At 45.9% G+C, this 21829-nt stretch overlaps 1 protein-coding gene and 1 pseudogene across 1 annotated transcript in view; one reads left to right on the top strand and one right to left on the bottom strand.

Annotated features, from left to right (window-relative positions):
- The window catches only part of Sord (sorbitol dehydrogenase), a 31363-nt gene extending 18225 nt beyond the window's left edge, over positions 1–13138 (bottom strand). The window contains exons 1-2 of the mRNA XM_032904091.1: positions 12970–13138; positions 411–444 (exon numbers count right to left, since the gene is read on the bottom strand). Coding sequence (XP_032759982.1) covers positions 411–444; positions 12970–13035 — 100 coding nt within the window. The 5' untranslated portion in view covers positions 13036–13138. The remainder of the gene's footprint in view (positions 1–410; positions 445–12969) is intronic.
- On the top strand, positions 6219–6894 carry LOC116901883 (annotated as a pseudogene).
- Positions 13139–21829: the final 8691 nt, after the last annotated feature.

Here is a 21829-nt window from a genome sequence, read left to right as displayed (position 1 = left end):
CAAGTAGATAGTTCTGGTCTGGCCCTCTTGGGTGTACTAACACAGTGTTCCTCTACTAACTAGGAGATTTAGTTCTGTAGATTTTTAGAACCAGAATTATGATTTGGCATCTAATCTGGTAGACACGATACTGGGTTGTTGTTAGGTAGGAATGGTTGGTTCTGCCTTTGGTCCACATGATTCACATCAGAAACCCAGGGCAAGTTGGCAGTCTGGTATCTAAGCTTCTCTCCTTCTATCAGTGATTCTTTTACCTCAAACAGTAGCCAAAATAAACTGTTGTAGCTAACAAAGACGTAAGCACAAGACGTAAGCACATTAGCTGGTAGGGAGAGAGAGGGGCAGGGACCAATACACACGCCTCCAAGGCCAACACCAGCAGATACAATGAATGTCACATCAGGACCTACCATTTGGGCCCAGCTCAGGGATTGGGTAGTTCTCCTGAAATAAATAACACAGAGAAAGTTGTTTAGTCTGCATAATAATTTATCTATATATTTTTCACTTATAAAATATTCTCCTGTAGTTGCGTTGAATTATTTCTCAGAACACAAGTTCACACCATACCCTACTACCAGTAAACACACGAAAGGCAGCATGTCAGGCAGGCTAGAAACCCTGGCCTACTCACCACCATACTGCTCAAAACAGAGCCACTGGCCCAGATGTCAGACCGACATAGTCCCAACCCAATAGAGAACACAGTTGAAGTTAGTGACCGGCCGCTGAATGGAACAAAGTTCTGAAGCCGGAGTCCCTCCCTGGAAAACTGCCCCGCAATCGATTGTCAACTGTCAGATCCTGACAGAAGCCACTCTAATTGCTCAGCACACCACCACCCCTCTGGTGCTACTTGCCCAGGACTACGTATGCTAGACGTGTCCCAGGCAGAGAGGGTGTCCGAGCTGCTCTGGGTCTCTAGATTCGCCTTCCACATTGGATCTTTTCATCCTAGAAATCATACTCTCAGATACAGATCTGCTTGCTCTGACCAAGAAAGTAGTAAGCAGGGCTTGCAGGGGCTGTGTAGACTGGTGGGAGGGTATCTACACTGTCAGTCTGTTTTTACTTCAGCACTGGTGGATACCCAGTCTTCCCGTCTAAAACCTCCATGGGGAGTTTAGTAGCTTACTAGGAACACAAGGGCCCTACATTTTAGTGCAAAAGCAACCTGAGGTATTCTGGTGTTTACAGATAGTTTTAGAATAGAATTTGCTTACTAACCTTTTCTCCAGGGTTAAATGGCCAGGGTTAAGTCAGGATTGACAAGGAGCAAGGACACTGAGTGGACAAACCCAAGTGTTTACTAATTCTTTGTGGTCAGATAAGTAAGAATCAGAGGGAGAAGGCAACATGAATTGTTTACCATGCCTGCTGTAGGCCAGATAACACTTTCAGCTCTGTCTTACCACAGCCCAGAGCTTAAAGATGAGAAAGAAACCTGAGGTTACAGAGTTAGTAACTTGGTCAAGATCCTGCTACCAGACAGAGAGGATTAACCAGGGCTCAGCCCAGCTGAATCTGACATCTATACCAGTTTCCACTGTACCTAGTGCAGTCCTGAGGGAGTGACTTTTCTTCTTGGGTGAAAGCTGTCAATCATGTGAGGTGATTGATAGGTGGGCCCCATGCAGAGTGTCCTGACGAGTCTCTCTGCTCTCCTGGCCAGTGAGATGGTTCAGCATGTAAGGGGCATTAAGACAAGCCTGATGACCCAAGTTTGATCCCTGGAACCACATGGTAGAAGGCGAGGACCAACTCACAAGATGTCCTCTGACTTCCACACGCCAGCCACACCCCACCCCCACATCTATGCATACAGTGAATAAATATTTTTTTAAAAGGTAAATAAGCTCTCAGCCTTCCCAAAGTTTCCTGAGCTGCCCTTTTATTTTTATGAAACAAGGCCTCACTATGTACCCATGTATTGGATTCCACTGTGCACCCCAAGTTGACCTAAACTCACGAGTCTCCTGCACCAGTGTCTAAGATTGAGGCTGTGCCCCTAGGCTTGGCTCAAGCCACTTGCTATAGGCAGCCTCACAGCATTAATCCACACTGACACCAGCTAGTGATAAACCCTACCCAACAGTACCGTGTTATTTCTTCAACACCAGGTCCAGTGCCCAGTTCCAAACCGAAGCAGTAGCCTTCCCCAAAAAGCTTCCACATAATATCTAAATGCTTTAGCTTCAGGCCACCAGTCTCTCCAGTGGGAGAAACTTATTGCTAACTGAACTCCTCCAGAGGAAAAAACCCCAATCCGTGTGCTAATGCAGACAGGCACAGAGCTAAGGTGTTCGTCCCCCGGGTTATCCTGTGCTCCGTGTTCTACATGCACCATGCACCATCAGTTCAGCTCCACAGCCTGAGAATGAAAAATTGGGAGAGTCAGCAGCCTGCCCAGCAGCCACAGAGGCTAAGCAGGAATGACTTCTATTGGAGCCCAGGGTGAGGGGAAAAAATGTCCAGAGTAATTAAGGCACCTTTTGTTTTGCTTTGTTTGCTTCTCAGTAATTTAAAGGAAGAAGGTGAAAAAATCCATTAAAAGAAATCACCGGGTTGGGGATTTAGCTCAGTGGTAGAGCGCTTGCCTAGCAAGCGCAAGGCCCTGGGTTCGGTCCCCAGCTCCGAAAAAAAGAAAAGAAAAAAAAAATCACCACCTTAGAACAGATTATCACCAAATCTATTTCCAAGAAGTCACGGGTTCCACGTTTGACATTAACTAGCACCCTGGATTGCTGTGTAAACTTTAGTTTCTGTTATAGCAGATAAAATTTTAACTCCAACTTCAGTGTAATCTAATAAACTCAGTTTTATTTTTAACTTGGAACCTTGCCCACCCTCCCTACTAACGGCATCAGCAGGCACAAGCCCCAGGCACTATGGCTCCTCCTCCCTACCTCTGCTTCCAGCTAGGGCAAGCCATGCTGACCTAACCACACGCAGGGACGCAGTGACTCTTCAGGACACCAGAGGGTGCTATGCTGAGTCTGTTTACTGTTGAGTGGCCGAGGACATTGAATACTTTTCTTCCCACCATTTCCCTCCCCCCTCTAGGCTTCCAGGTGACCTTTAAGCTGTTTCTTCTCCCAAATGCTAGGAATACAACTGAGTGCCAGCATACCACATTTTTGTGGTGCTGGAGAAGGACTCCAAGGCGCTGTGTATACACGGCAAGCAACAGAGCTCGAGTCCTTAACAACCTCTCCCTGCCTCTTGATGATTTCACTCAACTGTGGCTTAGCTGCGGCTTCCCCTCTCTGCAGGGGGCATGCCACTGGGCATAAGACCTTATTAAAATCAACCGTGGTAACTAGAGAGGTGGCTCACCAGTTGAACCTGCTTGATGATCTTGCAGAGGGGACCAGAGTTTAGATTCTGGCATCCATGTTAGGCTGTTTACAAACCCCTGTAGCTCCAGCTCCAAAGAATTCAACACTGCAGGCACACATGTGCACACACACACTCTCACACACACACAATATAAAACGCTGCAGGCACACGTGTGCACACACATACACACGAATATAAATAAAATGCTGCAGGTACACATGTGCACACACATACACACAATATAAAACGCCCTCTTTATACTTAAAAACATATCAGTTCTCACAGCTGGTAAGCATATATATACCTAAAGCCCCAGTTTTGAGGACGTTGAGGCAGAAGGATCTAAAATTTCAAGATTGGCTGAAGTAGACAGCAAAATTGCCTCAAAATAAATAAGCCTGAAGAGTGTAAATACCCTCCTCAGAACCACTGGGTCCCACAGCCTTACCGTGCCACCACAGCATGGCCACTGCGCACTGAAAGGCACTGTGTAACAGACTGCCCTGCCTCCCTAATCTCCTTTTCCAGCTCAGATTTCCTGGATGCTAAGCTTTCCTTTACCTCCTTATCCCTCAGGGTTCTTGAGGGCTGTAGCTCAGGGGTAGAATGGATGCCTAAGAAGGGTGAAGACAGACAGACAAATGTACCTATGCACGCACGCACTCACACACACACTCTCACACACACACACACACACACTCTCTCTCTCACACACACACACACACTCTCACACACACTCGCACGCACGCACGCACTCACACACACACTCTCACACACACACTCACTCTCTCTCTCTCTCACACACACACACACCAGTTATTTAGTTCCTCTGAGAGCCTACAGTTTCACTTTATTCTCTGTAACTATTATTTCAGATACAATCAGGATTTCCTAAACAGGATTTCTTGTGAATGTCTCACAAAAGTACAAGAGGAGCTCTAAGTCTTCTTTAGCTATGTCAGCATTCTAGAAACATCTGACTCACATATAAAGCTACCCTTCTCTCTCTTCAGCACACTTACTCTGTAACCCTTAGAAAATCTCCAGGAAGATGTCCCTGGGTAGGTGGGATCATCTCAGCTGTCTGTCATCCAAATTGTGTGTGTGTGTGTGTACATATGTGTATATATATGTGTGTGTGTGTGTGTGTGTATGTATGTATGTATATTATGCATACATATGTGTGTGGTTTGAATGTCTCATCAGCTCCCTTTGGTATATTTGAATTCATACCCTCAACCCATTTTGCCTAAGTCAGAGGTTCTCAACCTTCCTAACGCTGCAACCCTTTAATACAGTTCATGTTGTGGTGACCCCTGATCACACAATTATTTTAATTGTTAGTTCATAACTAATTTTGCTAGTTATGAATCATAATGTAACTATCTGACATGCAGGGTATATCTAATATGTAACCTCTGTGAAAGGGTTAAAAAGCACTGTTTGAGAACAGTTGGCCTAGGTGGTAGTCAGGACATCAAGACAAGGAAGGAGAGACCAGGGAAGGGCTATTTTCCCTCCTCCAGCTGCCCGGGGTGAGCCTGAGCAGAAGTCAGGCCCTGTACAAAGCTGGCTCTCCTCAACCTGCTGTGTACCTAGGCATGTTATATAACCTCTTGCATTTCCTCTTCTGTATCATGAGGATAATCATGAAAGAGAATGCCGACTCACAGCAAATACCTTTGCTCTTATTACAAAAGAAATCGCCCAAAGTTCTGTTCCTGTAACAGTTTAACCAGCTCTGGACAACCTTGTCCTTTGGGAAAGGGCAAAATACTTCATAGTGTTGTAGGGGGAATACTAGACTCCCCCTTTTATCATGTTAAGTTCGGAAAAACAAAACAAAACAAAACAAACAAAAACCTGTCCTTTAAAGGGATGGGACTTGGAGACCTGAAGCAGGACTCTAGCAATGACTGAGGCTTGTATCCTGTGGTGTGGAGATGAAGCCACCCCCATACCTTAAAGGGACAGACAGGGAAGGTAATAAGGCCTGTGCCCAGATTCTTAGCAGATGTCTTCGCCACCTTCTCCTACATGGCAGCTTGCCTGTGACCCCAGGGGCTGTGTTGAATACTTGAGGTGGAAAAGACTCTCTTGTTACCCTCTTCCTGCTTCATTTTTTCCTAACTCCCATGTATTTGTCTTGTGTTCTCAGAGTGAGAGGAAAAGCCAAAGGTTTTCCAATTGGGCAAGAGACTTTGTTCTAGCCATTGATCCTGGCATATGAGGCGGGCAAAATAAAGCGTTGAAAGCTCTCCCAAAGTCAACTGACCTCGTCCTCTGCCCAGGCTCTCCTTGCCAGCCAGCCTTTGTCCTGATGAGTCTTTCTGAAAGACTTATACTCCCCATTATCCCTGAAAAGTCCTATTCTCCTCACTTGGGGACCCCATTCACCTCCAGTCACACCAAACACTTCCTACTTATTTATCCACATAAGGCTCTCTCTCCCCAAGATCCATGAGACCGGAAGTGAAACATCCTAACTCCTGTGGGACACTAAGACTCAGGTTCAGATACGTTAGGATTGAAGAGTCTGGAAACACCCAGATGGGTCTATCCAACTGTCTGGACTGCTGTTTCTAGTTTTGCTTTTTGAGGCAAGGTCTCAAGTGCTGGGGTTGAAGGTCACGGCAGTACCTGGCTTTCAGCAGGCCTTTGAGGGCCTAGGGTTCTCAGGCATTCCTTTAAGAAGCCTTCCCTGGGGTAACATGACCGGGTACATAATTCATTTGCACCCTCTGACCACAAGATCCCGATCTACACGGGATGGAGAACTACTTAATTCTTATCCATAATGTAAAATTTTTTCTTCCTAATTAAAAATACAGGAACATCCCCCACACAAGGACCCTGGTGCTAAGGTTTGCCCTGTCGCCATGAGTTACATCAACCTGCCCACCATGCTGCCCATCTCCCCCAGCAATACCCGGGGGCATATCCAGGTGATTCTCAGGCCCATGTTCTCAGGGAAAAGCATAGAGCTGATGAGGAGAGCATGGCACTTCCAGATTGCCCAGTACAAGTGCCTGGTCATCAAGTATGCCAAAGACACGTGCTATAGCAGCAACTTCTCAACACATGATCGGAACACCATGGATGCACTGCCGGCCTGCATGCTCCGGGATGTGGCCCAGGAGGCCTTGAGAGTGACCCCGTCATTGGCATTGATGAAGGGCGGTTTTTCCCTGACATTGTGGATTTCTGTGAAATGATAGCCAATGCAGGCAAGACAGTGATTGTGGCAGCGCTGGACAGAACCTTCCAGAGGAAGGCTTTCAGCAGCATCTTGAACCTGGTGCCCTTGGCCAAGAGTGTGGTGAAGCTCACTGCCATGTGCATGGAGCCCTTTCAAGAAGCTGCCTACACCAAGAGGCTGAGCCTGGAGGAAGATGTGGAGGTGAGTGGCGGAGCAGATAAGCACCTAAGAGGTCTTCAGCCCAGACTGCAGACAACAAAGAGAACTGCCCAGTGCTGGGGCAGCCGGGAGAGGCCCCGGCTGTCTGGAAGCTCTTTGTCTCTCAGCAAGTCCTACAGTACAACTGTGCCAACTGAGGGGACCTGGGGCCTGCCAGATCCTACCCCAGGTTGGACTCCCAGAGAGCAAGGGAAGGGCCAGGGCCTGCCACTCCTACTGGACATTGTGCCCTGGCTCATCTGCTTGTTGAAACCTTTCTTTGTTCCCTTATAATGGTTGTAAGCCACCATGTGGTTGCTGGGAATTAAACTCAGGACCTCTGGAAGAACAGTCAGTCCTCTTAACCCCTGAGCTATCATTTCAGCACCTTTAGTTCCCTTCTTGGTTGCCAAGGCACCTCAGCAGACTGGAGCCCAGACCCTGCCTGGTGGCTAGGGTCTCACATTCAGCCAAAGGTGAGGACAGAGCCTCACCTGTGACATTGGTGGTACTAGCTTCTTCCCTGTTGGTGGCTTTCACTGCTGGGTTTCAGTCTCAGAGCCCACCCTTGACAGTGAGGAGGGCTCCAGCCCTCTCACAGCTCTTCATATGTGTACACATGACCCCTACTGCCACTATGGCTCCAATCTTTCTCTGCTCCAGCCCTCTCACAGCTCTTCATATGTGTACACATGACCCCTACTGCCACTATGGCTCCAATCTTTCTCTGCTCCAGCCCTCTCACAGCTCTTCATATGTGTACACATGACCCCTACTGCCACTATGGCTCCAATCTTTCTCTGCTCCAGCCCTCTCACAGCTCTTCATATGTGTACACATGACCCCTACTGCCACTATGGCTCCAATCTTTCTCTGTTCAGCCCTTGTGCCCCATTACTTATAACTTAATGAAAATGTGTTTTCCCTTTTAAAAAAATACAGGAATAAAACCATATGCTAATTAGATAATACTTATTTATAGTAAGCAAGAATATGCGTATTAGCAGCAATGGAGAAGGCTTGTGCACAGTTTTATATAAGTATTTATACTCTTTTATACTGGACTGACAACTCTCTGTAAACCTTGACCAAGTTTCCTGTGGTTAGAAATATTTTTAGTATAAAGTCTAGTTTGGAGAAAACCTCTACTTTCACCAACCATGCTGAGAACTAGCTAAATTTGTTGCCAATATTAATGTATAACTATACACGTACACACATCATTATATACGCACACACGCAAATATTTCCCCTCACTGTGTCATGGATATCTGAAAAGGAATTTCCCTAGTCTATGAGCCCTTCTCAGAACACTAAAACCTCATCAAACTGGTGCTTCCTTCTGGATGGGAAGCATCTCTGTGCCTCTGGACCTTCAGACAAAGGCAATGCTTTCTCAAGCATTTGACACAGAAGCCAAGTTGCTGGTTTTGAATGTGAAGTTTGGGTTTTGTTTACTACAGAAACATAATTTAGATAAAAAGAAAGGAAGTATTTCTTTGGACAGTTCCTTGTTTTCTAAATGAGTTTGCTGTTCTATTTCTCCTCAGAAGTGCCTCTGACAGGTAAGAGACTTCATTCAATGCTTTTTCTTTCTTTTTAATAATGAGAATTGAACTTAGGGTCTTGCCCATGGTAACCCTATCGCTAAATTACATCTTTAGCCCTCTTCTTACTTTTGAGATAAGGACTCACTAAACTGCCCATGCTGGTCTCATTCTGTAGCCCAGGGTAGCCCTGAAGGTCTTTAACTTTCAGTCTTCCTGCCTTGCCTTTGTGAGTACCTGGGGCTATATATAGGCTTTGACTAAGCCCAGAAATACTAAATAATGTCTGTGCCCCCTCCTCTCCAGGTTTTCTCCCTGGTTGAATCCAGTTGCTCACTAATGCTATCAAGGCAGATGTCTTGGACCACTTGACACCCCCACCCCCACTGCCGCCGCCGCTGCCGCCGCCACCACCACCACCACCACCCCAGGTGATCATGACAAGACCCTTCCTTCTCATCCATAGCTTAACCATGAAGTGTGTTTTATTAGAGATTCAACTTGTTTAAAAACATTATCAGAGCAATTCTCTTTCCACTGTATCCTATTTATTTAGCGTGCCTCTGTACATATACATACATGCCACATACAGGCAGGTGGACATCAGAAGACAACTTCTGGGAGCCAGCACTTCCTTTCTACCATGTGGGTTCCAGATATCAAACTCAACCTGTCAGGCATGGCAGCAAGCACCATCTTGCCAGCCCTTAAAGCAATTCTTTTGCCCTAGGAAAAGCTGACCTACTCTGTGTCCATGTGCTGGAATAAGCAAGGGCCGGTGTTCAGGAAGAAAGGACATAGCATGCTCCCATGCATCCAGAGGTCGGTCCATGGACTGATTGGAGATGGATTGAACAAGATATCGGGAGGCACATGTAGAAATGGCTAGCATTCTGTTAGCTGTAGAGTCCAGCAAACATTAGACTGTGGTCAGCTGGATATGAAAACAAACTCATTCTTTCATCCCAGAGTTTGAAGCACTGAACTAAGTACCCATCCTGTGGGTGGGATGTAGCAATGTACTAATGTCTGGATTCCTTTCCTAGTATCCTCACTAGTCTAGCAAACTCTACATCATAAAATATTTCTTAAAAATGCAAAAAAAAAAAAAAATCTCAAGCCACCCACTTGCCCCCAAGCCAAGATTCTGTGCAGATAAGCAAAGTCTGGTGTTTTCCAATTTCACGAGCCAACAATTCATCGCCCAGTGAAGAAAGTTCTAGATTCTCAGTTTAACTGCTGAAGTTGTAGTGTTCTGCTTGACCCACATTCTAAGAATTTTGCCAAATCTGTCCATACAGTTGGTGGTTTTGGCCTCTATCTCTCCACAGTAAGATTGTTTAAGGCTTGGGCTTCCTGCTTGACTCTAGTCAGCACAGACAGTAGGGATGCCTGGGACTCTGTGTTGGCTCTTGCATAAGCACAGTGCCAATGAAGTTCACACAACGCAGATAAATTCTAAAGTCTCTCCTCTTCCTCCCCTCCTCTTCCAACCCCACCTTACCCCACCCCTTCCTCCTCTTTCCCTGTATTAGGGATTTAACATAGAGACTCTACCACTGGCCTTGAACTTACTTTGTAGTCCAATCCAGCCTTGAACTCTCAGTCTTCCTGCCCTAGTCTCCTGAGTAGCTGGGACTGCAGGCCTGGAGCTCCTCTTCCAGCCGAGTTAATTATAGCGGGAGAAAGACTGCTGGGCCACACAGCTGCACACAGCTGCCGGCAGCGGGGGTGGGCCGGCTCCCACTCCAGGCCCCTTGGTTGACTTTACTGTTTCCTTTCCAGTAACCCCTTATGTGTGCTGAGGGATGGCTTGCCTCCTTGTACCTGAGCACTCATTTATTTTTCCCTCTTAAATTCCAATCTCTCCATTTATAATAGAGAAATCTGAAGCCAGGGTGGTGATGGCAGGTGCCATTAATTCAAGCACCCAGGAGGCAGAGGTCAGCAGATCTCTGTTCAAGGCCAACCTGCTCTACAGAGTTCCAGGACAGCCAAGGCTACACAAAGAAATGTCTCAAAAACCCAAAAACTACATAACATAAATAATAAACTGGAGAGATGGCTCAGTTAAGAGCACTGGCTGCTCTTCCAGAGGTCCTGAGTTCAATTCTCAGTAACCACATGGTGGCTCACAACCATCTGTAATGGGACCTGATACCCTGTGTCTGAAGACAGTGTACATATACACAAATTTTTTTTTTTGGTTCTTTTTTTTCGGAGCTGGGGACCGAACCCAGGGCCTTGCGCTTCCTAGGCAAGCGCTCTACCGCTGAGCTAAATCCCCAACCCCTACACAAATCTTTTTAAAAAAGAGAAATCTGGTTTTTTTCCCTCATTATGAAGGAAACCTACCAGCCTGTCCTAACATGTCCATACACAAACCTTCCAGTCTCCTAACATACACCTACCCATTTACTAGTCCTTCCCAAAATGCGTGTTAAGTGTCTACACACAAACACATACATCCCCCCTCTCATTCATCACCCAAATGACAAGCGCTCTCCTCAGTGTTGACACTAAGTGTAGGAAGACTTCCATCACTGTCGCTGGGAAAGGGAATCCTGTCTCCCAGGCAGGCAGAGGTCAGGCTGGGTCTTAGGTTTCCGTCCTGCTTGTCTTAGCAAAGTAGCTCAGGTCCTGTTTTTCCAGAGCCATGCCCTGGACAGTGGCCAATTTTGGGCCTTACTGGTGACTGAGGAGGCCTCACTGGGCAAGTCTGAGGTCTTTCCCTTCACAATCCTTTGGAATGCTGCTTTAGATACTAGGAAGGGTTGTTTTTCCAAAGAATTACAAAGAATGTGAGCTCCCGAGGCAAGGGGTTTTGCAGACCCAGCCCCTAGTCTACTCAAATGAGAGCTAAGCCTTAGTTCCCCACCCATCCTAAAACCCAGAAAGACCTAACATTGTGGCTGTGAGGCTTGACATTAAAATAGGAAAACATGTCTTCTCCCCCATTTTATAGTCCATAGCCAAACTAGCCTATGACTCTCAGAAGCCACCGCCACCTAATCTACCACTCAGACACCCTGGGTCTCACTGTGGTTCTCCTAGGAGAGAACAGCTCCCCTCAAGATGCCAGGGTTTGAGGCTCATTGCACCACCCAAACTTGTACGACTGAATCTGCCCCAAGGAAAGAGGAATAGACTACTCCACAGGGGTGGGTGGCTGGGTAAGGGTCATGCCTGGGAAGGAGGAAAGCCCAGGAGGCCTGTGTTGGGTTGCAGGGGTCCCAGCAATAGCATACTTTCCATTGAGAGCCCTGATGGCCTTCAGTTCAAGGGTTATTTACAGGCAAGCTGAACCATCCACAGTTTCCCTAAAGAGCAATTACGCCTTGGCCCAGGACGGTGCTTAGGTGTCACCTGTCTCTTCAGGGATGCCTGGGAGTAGGGACAGCAGTCCTCAGCACGCAGCAGGCATATTCTCACTTAGTAAACATTAGTGACACAAGGACTGGAGTACAAAATCACTTTGTAAGCTATGTAGCAATAGATCCCTTTTCTGCCCCCATACACAGTGTCTCTTTAATTCAGGATGTTGGGTAGAGTTCCAAAGTGACTGGAAAGAGCAGTAGAGTTTGAAATGAGTTGTTCTGGCTGTTCGCTCACCAAGCCTACCACCTTGGGGAGTGCCAGCTTCAGGCAACAGTTCTTGGTTTGGAATCCACAGACAGGTGGAAGAGTTAAGGAACTCTGAAAAACCTGGAAATGCTTCCAAGCTCAGTTGTTTGCAGTCAGCGGAGTGATAAACCACTGAGGACAGGCTATTAAGCTGACAAGAACTGTTCATCTGGAAGAGTCTCTCCTAGTACATGTTCTTTGAGTGAGGACTCAGACTCTGGGGAAGCACAGGAGATAGCTGGTACCCAGTCCACATACTGCATGCCCCACTGAGATGGACTTTGTCAAGGGAATTTTGGCATGACCACAGAGATGATTCAGCAAACGTCTGAACTCTGCTCCAAGGGGGCAGAACTAGGCTTAAAGCCAGAGACAGAGGTACACAGAATGCTATATCACCAGTTAAAGTGCACCATTTGCACTTACTGAGTGCTGGGCTCTCTCATGATAATAATTCTGCTAGGGGATATTATCAGTTCCAAGCAAAAAGGATTAAATAGAAAACTCACAGCTTTTTTTTTTTTTCTTTTCTTTTCTTTTCTTTTGGAGCTGGGGACCGAACCCTAGGCCTTGCGCTTGTTAGGCAAGCGCTCTACCACTGAGCTAAATCCCCAACCCCCGTGATTCACAGCTTTTAAATGCCACCTTGCCACCTTTTTCTGTCCTGCACTGTCTACCAGAAAAGATCTGGGTAGATCCTAATCCTGGAAGTCTCCCTCTGATCCTTCTGAGGAGCAATAACAAGAGTGTGATTCTGCAGCTATCAGAGGTGAAGGCTTGATAGGTTTTTCAATGGTCCTGAGCACAGGTCACGTGCCTGGCACCGGGCTAGGTTCGGGAGCACGCGACCAGAACTCTCCTAAGAGATAGATAACGGCCGCCCAACCCCCACCTCCGGGTAACCAGCTGAGATCGGAGTAAACCGAGGCAGCCAGGGGTGCTTGGCGCGAGCTACCTGCCAGCCCCGTGAGCAACAGAACTTGAGAGCGGGTGTCGTTACTGAGCTTGCCAGAGGGGCCAAGCAGGGCTGGCTGCCTGGATTTCCACACTTCCCCTTTTTACCAGGCGAATGTCTCCAGGTCCGTGCACCACCAGGGACAGGTTCTCGCCCTTAGCAGGAGCTGCCATGTCGCTCTCTTGCTTTGAGGTGTCGGCTGGATCCGGCGGGGAGCTGGTGTTTCTGCTCGTCAAACCGCCAAGGGTCTGGAGTAAGGGGCAGGGGCGGAGCCTGAAGACGGCAAAGCGCGGGCCCGGGGCGGGGCCTGTGCGCTTGACAGCCAGGAGGCGGGGTCGCGCCGAGGGAGGGGGTTGAGGTGGGGGTTGGGGTGGGGGTGGAGGACGAGATTTCCTTCAGACCTAAGCGGCCTACTAAGTCCATTGTGGATTTGTGGCTGCAGAAGACCGGGCTAGCACCAAGAATCCTCCAACAGCAAGTTTAGGTCTGAGGTGGAGCGCGGGTGTTTTGTGTTACTAACGGGAACAGTGCTGCTGCAGGCAGGCCGCCGCTAGCGCTCTGAAAAACCGCTAAGTGCTGCAGCGGCTTCGGTTACTCCATCAAACCAGCAAAGGGCCTGGCACCCGCAGGACTGAAAGAAGGAATGCATGTGTCACGTGGCCCTGATGCATCCGCATAAAGATGCTGTGGGGCAGAATTTGCGAGCCTTTCTCTTTAAAGGCTTTCTCGCTTTCCATTGGCAGCCAGAATTCGGCCCAGATTCAGCCTTTAGTGCCTCCCCAGTCAGGACAAACAGGTTTTTACTTTAGCGATGGAGCTTGCTTCCCCTTTCTTTAGCTATCCATGCTGGGAGTTTCGTTTCCCTCCCTCCCTCCCTTTCCCTTCTGTGTAGACTTGACTGCCCTTGAATTCGCTCTGTAGACCAGGCTGGCCGTGAACTCAGAGAGTTGGGATTAAAGGCGAGTACCACTGTCTCAGGGCTTTACCGAATCATACCTACTACTAATCTCCAGGGGATTCTCACCAGAGCTCCCAACTCTTGATGCCTCCCTGTGAGGATGGAACGGGTTTTACATTCTTTAGCAGCATCCCCAGGACGCACTAGAGGACCCTCTGAGAAGACAGATGTTTGGCACACCAGGGGAGCTTAATGGAAATCGATACCAAATAAGAAAGGGGAAGCGAGGAGGGATGGAGCAGGTAAGTTTGGTGCAAGGCTTAATAAAAAACAAGATGTATTTTTAAACATGATTTTATGTCTGCGTGTTTTACCTGAATGTATGTATGTGCACGATGTGGGTGAACCGTGTCCCTGGAGGATACAAGAGTGCATTGGATCTTCTGGATCTGGAGTTACAGTGAGCTGCCCTTTGGCTGCCAGGAATTAAATCCGGGTCCTCTGCAAGAGCAACAAGTACTCTTAACTACTGTGCCAGTCCTCCAGCCCCATGGATTTTTTTAAAAATGGATCTTTTAATTGAAAAGCTAACAAATTTCTAATTACATTTCTCCCGCCAAAACTACAAACTGAGTATTGTAGTTGACATTCAAAGCTGAGAAAATTAAAAAAAAAATTTTTTTTTTTTTAAAAAGAAGTCCTCGGGTCCTTGCCACACACGTAGGTCAATAGCAGCCCAAGACCTGACCCACAGCCTGAGACCTGCCCTGGGATCATTAACCTTAAGGTGCTTTGTTCATTCATCGGTAAAGATCATATGCTAATTCTACCTTGGAAAACTTTGCAAGCTATCTGATTTACAATGTCAATTTGTAATAGCATAGTAAGTCAATAAACTAAATCATTTTACAAGAACAGAAGGAAGAGGAGAAAGCCCTCAATCGATTTTCTAATTGTATGCCTAACTAAGAACAAAGGGACCTTCACTCGCACCTGAAGAAACAGCAACCAGTATGGAATCTGCACTCCAGCTACATACTATGTTCTGCTAGTTCAGTGGACCCGGAGTCTCCTCTCTGTCTAGTGTTAAGGGGGACATAAGCAGCAGTGCAGCTGGTATGGGAACGATCCCACAGTGTCCGGCACATGCTCCCTATCACCACCGCTTCTCAGTGTGCAGCCAGGCCTCCTCCTCTTCAGTGAAGTCGTTCTTCATATTAAGGGTTGTGCACCTCTGGGGAGTTTTCCTTAAATGTCTTAGCAATGGCCTAGCATGTAGCACAAAGCAAATCCTTGGCATCTGAAGTTCGCAGCCAGAATAAATTTGAAGAATGTTCCCAAACTTGATCCCAAACTGGAACGTCCTCTGTTCACTTGTCCTCAGCATCCTCAGGAGAGTCCTCCTTGTGGCCGGGATGCCACTGGATACTGCTGTATTAACATTGTTAGAGGAACTTAGCCATCACCCCCATTGGCATCCATTCCCAGATCTTGCAATACATGCTCGACGGTCACAGGCTGATTTTCCAATTTGTAAAGTGGACTTCCAATCTCTATCAAAACTCCGTGGAGTAAAGGCACGGTGTCCTGAAAGGAGGCAGCAGACAAGGCCAACAAGGCTGCTACAGAATGGAATTTTGACCAGAACTATTTACTCGGAGATTGGGTTCCTGCTTTGGCACACCTCCCACAAGGCTTAGCTGTGCTCGGCTGGTCCTTCCCACATCCACACCTTGTGTTGCTTGGCTTGCAGACCCTAGCACTCACTCACTGAACTAAAACCCAGCTTGGAGTTTCCTTGGTTTCCCAGGGCCGTCATTCCAGTGGGCGAAGCTGAAGCTTCAGAATGGTTTGTGAACAGAGGAACACTTCAAGTAGAGACTCCTTGACTTAAAAATTTGAAAACAAAGTTAACAGCGAGGGAGATTCAAGGGCCACCCTTGGACTTGTCTTCTCTCAGGCAGTAACACCAGCTAGATGCTGCCTTATAGTGTTTCCTGGGAAGGGTGTGATGGATACTGCATTGGTCGCTGGCCATGTGCTGTTTTAAGTCACTAAGAAGCAGGTTGTAGAACCAGAGATGCCCTTGCTCCACTTCAGACTCAAGACCCCTTCTGTGAGGATGGGTCAGTGTTCCTAACTCTGTAACAGGGAAGGAAGAGAAAGGCAGAACAGCACAAGAGTAAAGACAGTAAGCCATAGTAGTAAGCGGACTACTACTATTAATCCTGGTTTACAAAAGCCCCTGCAAAGGGCACACACAAAACAAAAGTCAAACTATGTACGACATTGTATAAAACAAAACTTTATTTAACCAAACTGGAACTAGCTCGTTTTTCTAAACAAAGATAAGCAAGGGGAGGGGTCATGGAGCCCAGGTAACTAGGGTGAAACAAAGCAAGAGCTGAGCCTCAAGGAGCAGTCCCTGCCCCTCTGGCCTGGGTCCTGCTGCTTTGAAGGCCACCAGATCTCCCTTACTTCATGAGCTGGAGAATCCAAATGGCCTGGGTCCCAATCTAGAATGGTCACTGAGGTCCTGGGCATCAGGCATCCACACATCTGGTGATGGAAACTTAAAGTCCCCTCCGAACCATTCCACGGTTGAAACATAAAACACTGCAATTGGTGAGGCGCTGACTCAGCTGCTGAGCTGTTCTGATTCTTCATTGAAGGAGCCATGTCCTAACTTGACTCCAGCTGGGGAGACTGAAGCCACACCTTTCTCAGCTCCGTGCTACATTCCAACAATGGAAACAGACACCTGAGGTCAATGCACAGCACGCTTTCTCTGATACAGGCCAGTGTGCAGTACCAACATGTCTGTGCATCAACGCCAACATCAAAGGGAAAAGTCCTGCCGTGGTTTAGACCAAAGGAGCTCAATTTCCAGTTTCTCTACCTCTCTCCCCGGCTCTTCTGTCTGTCTCCGTTGCGCTATTCCGAACAAGGGGCTTTGCTTTGAATTTATCAAACAGCACAGAAAACATTGTACAGGAAAGGAATTGCCTAAATAAGTGATTTTACTAGCACTTACCAGGAAAGGATTTACTGAAACCTACTGAGTACGGAACAATATTTAAAACCGCAAAAGTCAGGAGGACAAGAAAGAATCCACTGAGCTCTGTATTCGTCAAGGGCAACCAAGAAACGGCCGCACTGCCCGCAGCAAAACAGAATTGCATGGAGCGTCACATGGTTGAAGAAGATAGGAAAATGAGTAAGACCTGCCTGGCATGCAGACAGCCAATCAAATAATCTGCTAACTCGTTTCAACCGGCTTACCCATCCACAGTTACATTTTACCTTTTCTTGAGACAGGGTTTGTCCACCACCACCTGGCTATTTTTACTTTTAAAATTACACCCTAACACTGAGACCGTGTGGGTTTTAACTTTTTATATCAAAGCAAGAATGTATCTCAGTCCATGTAAATGTCTTTTTGTGTAATTTTACCCATTCTGGAAGTCAGAAATCCTGACTATTTTACTTTCATTTAGGAAATTTTTACTCCTGGTTTATAGTTTATACTAAGGTTTTAATTTAATTTGCACTGGCTATATAGCTTATCTTTTATCTTTTTCTCCATCTTTATTAAATTGGGTATTTCTTTTTTTTTAGTGTTATATAATTTAGCATAAAAGTTTAATCCCAGGTCTATTGCTGCAACAATTTCTAGCAAAAGGACAACGATCAGGCTTATTATATAAACAAGTGCTCACTCAAACACACACAGGCCTACTAGCACATATTAAATCCTCTAGTTTTGCTAGCTGTAGTCCTCCCTTGCTGTCTGTGGTCCACACGGTGTTTCCAGTGTTGAGAGCTATGATTTCTCTCTGTGCCAATTTGTCCTTGTGCCTTATAGATTGTACTGGAATATATCTTTCTCTTTTTTTAAAGATTTATTTATTTATTATATGTAAGTATATTGTAGCTGTCTTCAGACACACAAGAAGAGGGCATCAGATCTCATTACAGATGGTTGTGAACCACCATGTGGTTGCTGGGATTTGAACTCAGGACCTCTGGAAGAGCAGTCAGTGCTCTTAACCGCTGAGCCATCTCTCCAGCTCCCGGAATATATCTTTCTTGAAAGTAATCCATGGCTACTATGTGCTTGCTCCCTGACTGTCCTGCTTCTCCTTCAGGTTATTCCTGCCTTGTGTCTAAATTGGGTATTTCTTATTTACATTTCAATTGTTATTCCCTTTCCCAGTTTCCAGGCCAACATCCCTCCCCTCCCCCTCCCCCTCCCGTTCTTTATGGGTGTTCCCCTTCCCTATCTTTTATCTTTATGTTTCTTTTTAAAAGATTTCTCATTTATCGAACTGTGAGAAATGTCTGACTTCCTTTTTAAAATGTAAATTGAACCATCTAACTTTTCATGTAAATAGTAAAAGAACGTGTGACAAGTTTGTTGATGACTGGAGCTCTGACCTCTCTATTCAGCACACGATGACCTTGAACTTCTGATCCTCGTGCCTCAAGCTCTCTAGTGCTAACACAAACCCAGGGATTCATAAATGTTAGGCAAGCACTCTACCAATTGAGCTACAGCAGCAGCTCTCATGTGACAAAAAATTCTATATTTAAGGTAGGTGTGGTGGTGGACATCCTTAATCCCAGCATTCAAGAGGCAGAGGCAGGTGGATCTCTTTGAGTTGAAGGCCAGCCTGTTTCTACAAAGCGTGTTCCAGGACAACCAGAGATGTTCCACAGAGAAACCCTGTTTCAGAAACAAAAACAAAGAAAAAAAACCAACTGATAATTAAATTTTAGGCATTCATAAACTCCAACCCTTATTTTCTCTGTACTCCTAGAAGTTGTGAGTTACAATTGGTCCTACATGGAAAGATATACCTTTTAAACAGAAAAAAGAAAGAGAACAAAACACAAAACCAAACCAGAATAGAACGGAATGAAATCTTAATGTCCCAGCTGATCGAGTTCCAGTGAATAGTGACCTTTTCTATCTCCCCTTTCTTGGGCTTGAATTCTGGTTCCAATCAACAGGCCACTCAGGCAGCAAGAATGGTTATGGCACTATTCAATGATTGATTTGACTGTCAATTTAGGAGACAAGCCTCTCAGCAGACCCCTGTGAGGAGATATGAGCTAAAGGAAGCAGGAAAACCCACCCTAAGTATCAGCAGCAACATTCCACGAGCTAGGATCCAGAACCAGAGAGCTGAGCAGAGCATTCAGCCCTCTATGCTTCCAGACTGTGTGACACGACCAGCCACCTCCCACTCCTACCACAACATCCTCTCCACTAACGAACAGCATCCTTAACACGTAGGCCCAAATAAACCCTCCCTTCCTACACTGACAGCAGTTGTAATACAACAATAAAAGTAACTAATGCAGAAACCCACTTACAGCTTTTCCATGTTTCCAGACTTGGCCATGTTTCTAGGCAGTCTTGCATAAGCCACACAAGATTAAATGAACAATTTAAGTGGGTTCTAATTTTCATAAAAACTAGAGAACATCAACAACAAAACAAAAACCTAGAGGAAAACAGGGTTTAAGAATGTCAACAAGTGACCCTCTGTTTGGGTGTCTGGGGTTTGGAGTTGTATGAGTCTGGGAGTCACTCCGTGACTATGATCCTCAACTCAGCTTCCAGAGAGCTATGATTCCAGGGGTGGGGCCCCAAGCCTCCATCTTAAAACCAGGGGTTGGGGGGATGAGATATGAGGCCTTAAAATATTTTATTTTAAAACAATTTAAGAAGCTGACACTAAGGAGGAGGAGGAAGAGGAGGAGGGGAGAAGAAGAAGGAAGAGGAGGAGGGGGGAGAGGAGGAGGAGGAGGAGGAAGAGGAGGAAGAGGAGGAGGAGGAGAAGTTATTGAATTTAAACAAAGTATGACCATTCTTTACAAGTTGTTAACCAGCCAGAAGTCACAATGACTAAGAAGCAGGTTTTTCCAGGCATTTTGCTGAATAGCCCATAAAATGATAACTTTGCCTTTACTGATGGCCAGTTTCCTCAGTGTCCTTGGGTCCCTGTGTTATCTCCCCAGCCACCATAGCACTGTGAGACACACCTTCTGCTGGACAGAGCTAAAACATGCTGTTGATAAATTTCTACTGTGGGCATTTAAATGGAATTTAAAAATTAAAATCACAGAATTCTCTAAGGTCACACATGTAACAGAAGGGAGACAAGCTCATCATGACTACTAAAGTCTGGATTTAGGGATTATATTTGTGCTGACAGGTGAAGCCTGCAGACCCTTGGTGTTTCCAGGGTTAGAACATCTGTAAAAACTTAATTTCTGGCTTTCTCTGTCAGTTTATCAACTTTATCACTTATTCAAACCCAGTTGTTTATTGCAACAAAAAAAGAGAAACACATAAATATGAAAGTTTCTTACACACCTTCAAAATAAGGCTACTGTTGAAAGTTAAACTAGTAAAATCTATATGCACTGGATGAGATTAACAGAGGCTACCCTGAGGAATACTAAAATATTCCCAGTGAACAAACCTAAAGCAAGCCCTAGAATGGGTTAGGAAAGAGATTGAGAAAGCAGGGATTTGGGTTTGGAACTATCTAGGGAATGAAGGCACTAGGTGGCAGAGGGGCTGCTGGGAGAGAGTGGCACAGGAAAAAAAGGATACAAAGTTACTGCTGAATGCCAGCTGAGACAGTGGCACAGGAAAAAGGGAAACAAAGTTATTGTTGGATGCCAGCTGAGGAAGGCCTAGGAATGTATAAACTGTGTAAGTGGCAATGGTCTAAAAGGGACAGATATAAGGTCTATTTCAAAGATTTCATAAGGGATTCATCTATGGGAATCAAAGAGGAGATAGTAGAGAACAATTTACTTTAAAATTTCTAATGTGTCAAACAGGATGGATGAAAATGTTGTTACCATATATGGGCAAGGCTGTGGGGAAATGGAGCAGACTGAGGAGAAAGGTCACTCTTGTCATTTTGACTAAGTTAGTTTGACATTCCCATGAGACATGTAGGTGAGGGGAGTAGGTGATGTAAGGGCAGGCTTGGTAGAAGAGTCTGGGAAAGTCTAGGCTTGAAATGTCTTGACTAAGTTTGCAAGCAGTGGTGTACACACTGTTTATACCAAAAGAGAGTGATACAACCCAAAGAATGAATTATTTATACAATAAAAAAAAAAAGACACAGAGACAGAGACAGAGACAGATGGAGGGGGGGGGGGAGAAGACAGACAGCTCATCCTCCAACTTCAGGAACCAGCCAGGGATCTTGGAAGTAAGTGAAGCTACCATAGGAAAAGGTGGAATTTTAAGAAGAAAGTGGCAAAGTGTTGAGTACTGATAAGTCAGCACAAAAAACAAAATTACCTGAGTAATTTAAGGGTACCATGGTTCACGTGTGGGTAAGGTTCTGTGAACTACTGGGGAGGTGGGACCTGAGGGAGATCTTTATGTCACTGGGAATGTGCCCTTGAGGAGGAGTGTGGGATTCTAATACACACACACACACACACACACACACACACACACACACACACACACACACACGTTACTTCCTAGCTTATGAGGTAAGAACTTCACTCTGTTACAGATTTTTCCAAGGTGTGGGTTTATCACATGAGGCCCAAGTAAACAGAACTACCTGATTTTGGCCTAGAACCTTCAAGATCATTTGTCAAAAATAAATCTTTTCTCTTTATAAATTAATTGCCACAGGTAAGGAAGCAGTTCATGATTTTGAAGAGAATTTTGGTGGAAAGATGGGAACAGGAACCACGTGGGAATGGATCCTTATATATTCACTTAGTAAACATGTAATATATGCCTGTGGATATATCAGGTGCAATCTAGAGATATAATGAATAAGACGTGATGGAGGGGAAGCCATCATTCAGACTTTCACAGGGAGGTGTCTGTGGCTGTGTTATAAATGGCCCTACAGCACGCTGTCTTTAAGATTCATGAAACCAAATATAAGAGCTCTTATAAACATATACATGGGAGTATTTGGCCTATATAGTGAGTCCCAGGTAAGCAAGAGCAGATAATGAGACTGTGTGTGTGTCTGTCTGTCTATCTGTGTATGTGTATATAGAGAGAACTC

This window comes from Rattus rattus, chromosome 5 (assembly GCF_011064425.1).
Source record: "Rattus rattus isolate New Zealand chromosome 5, Rrattus_CSIRO_v1, whole genome shotgun sequence".
Taxonomy (NCBI): domain Eukaryota; kingdom Metazoa; phylum Chordata; class Mammalia; order Rodentia; family Muridae; genus Rattus; species Rattus rattus.
The sequence above is the reverse complement of the archived record's forward strand: the minus strand, read 5'-3'. Positions and strand labels throughout refer to the sequence as shown.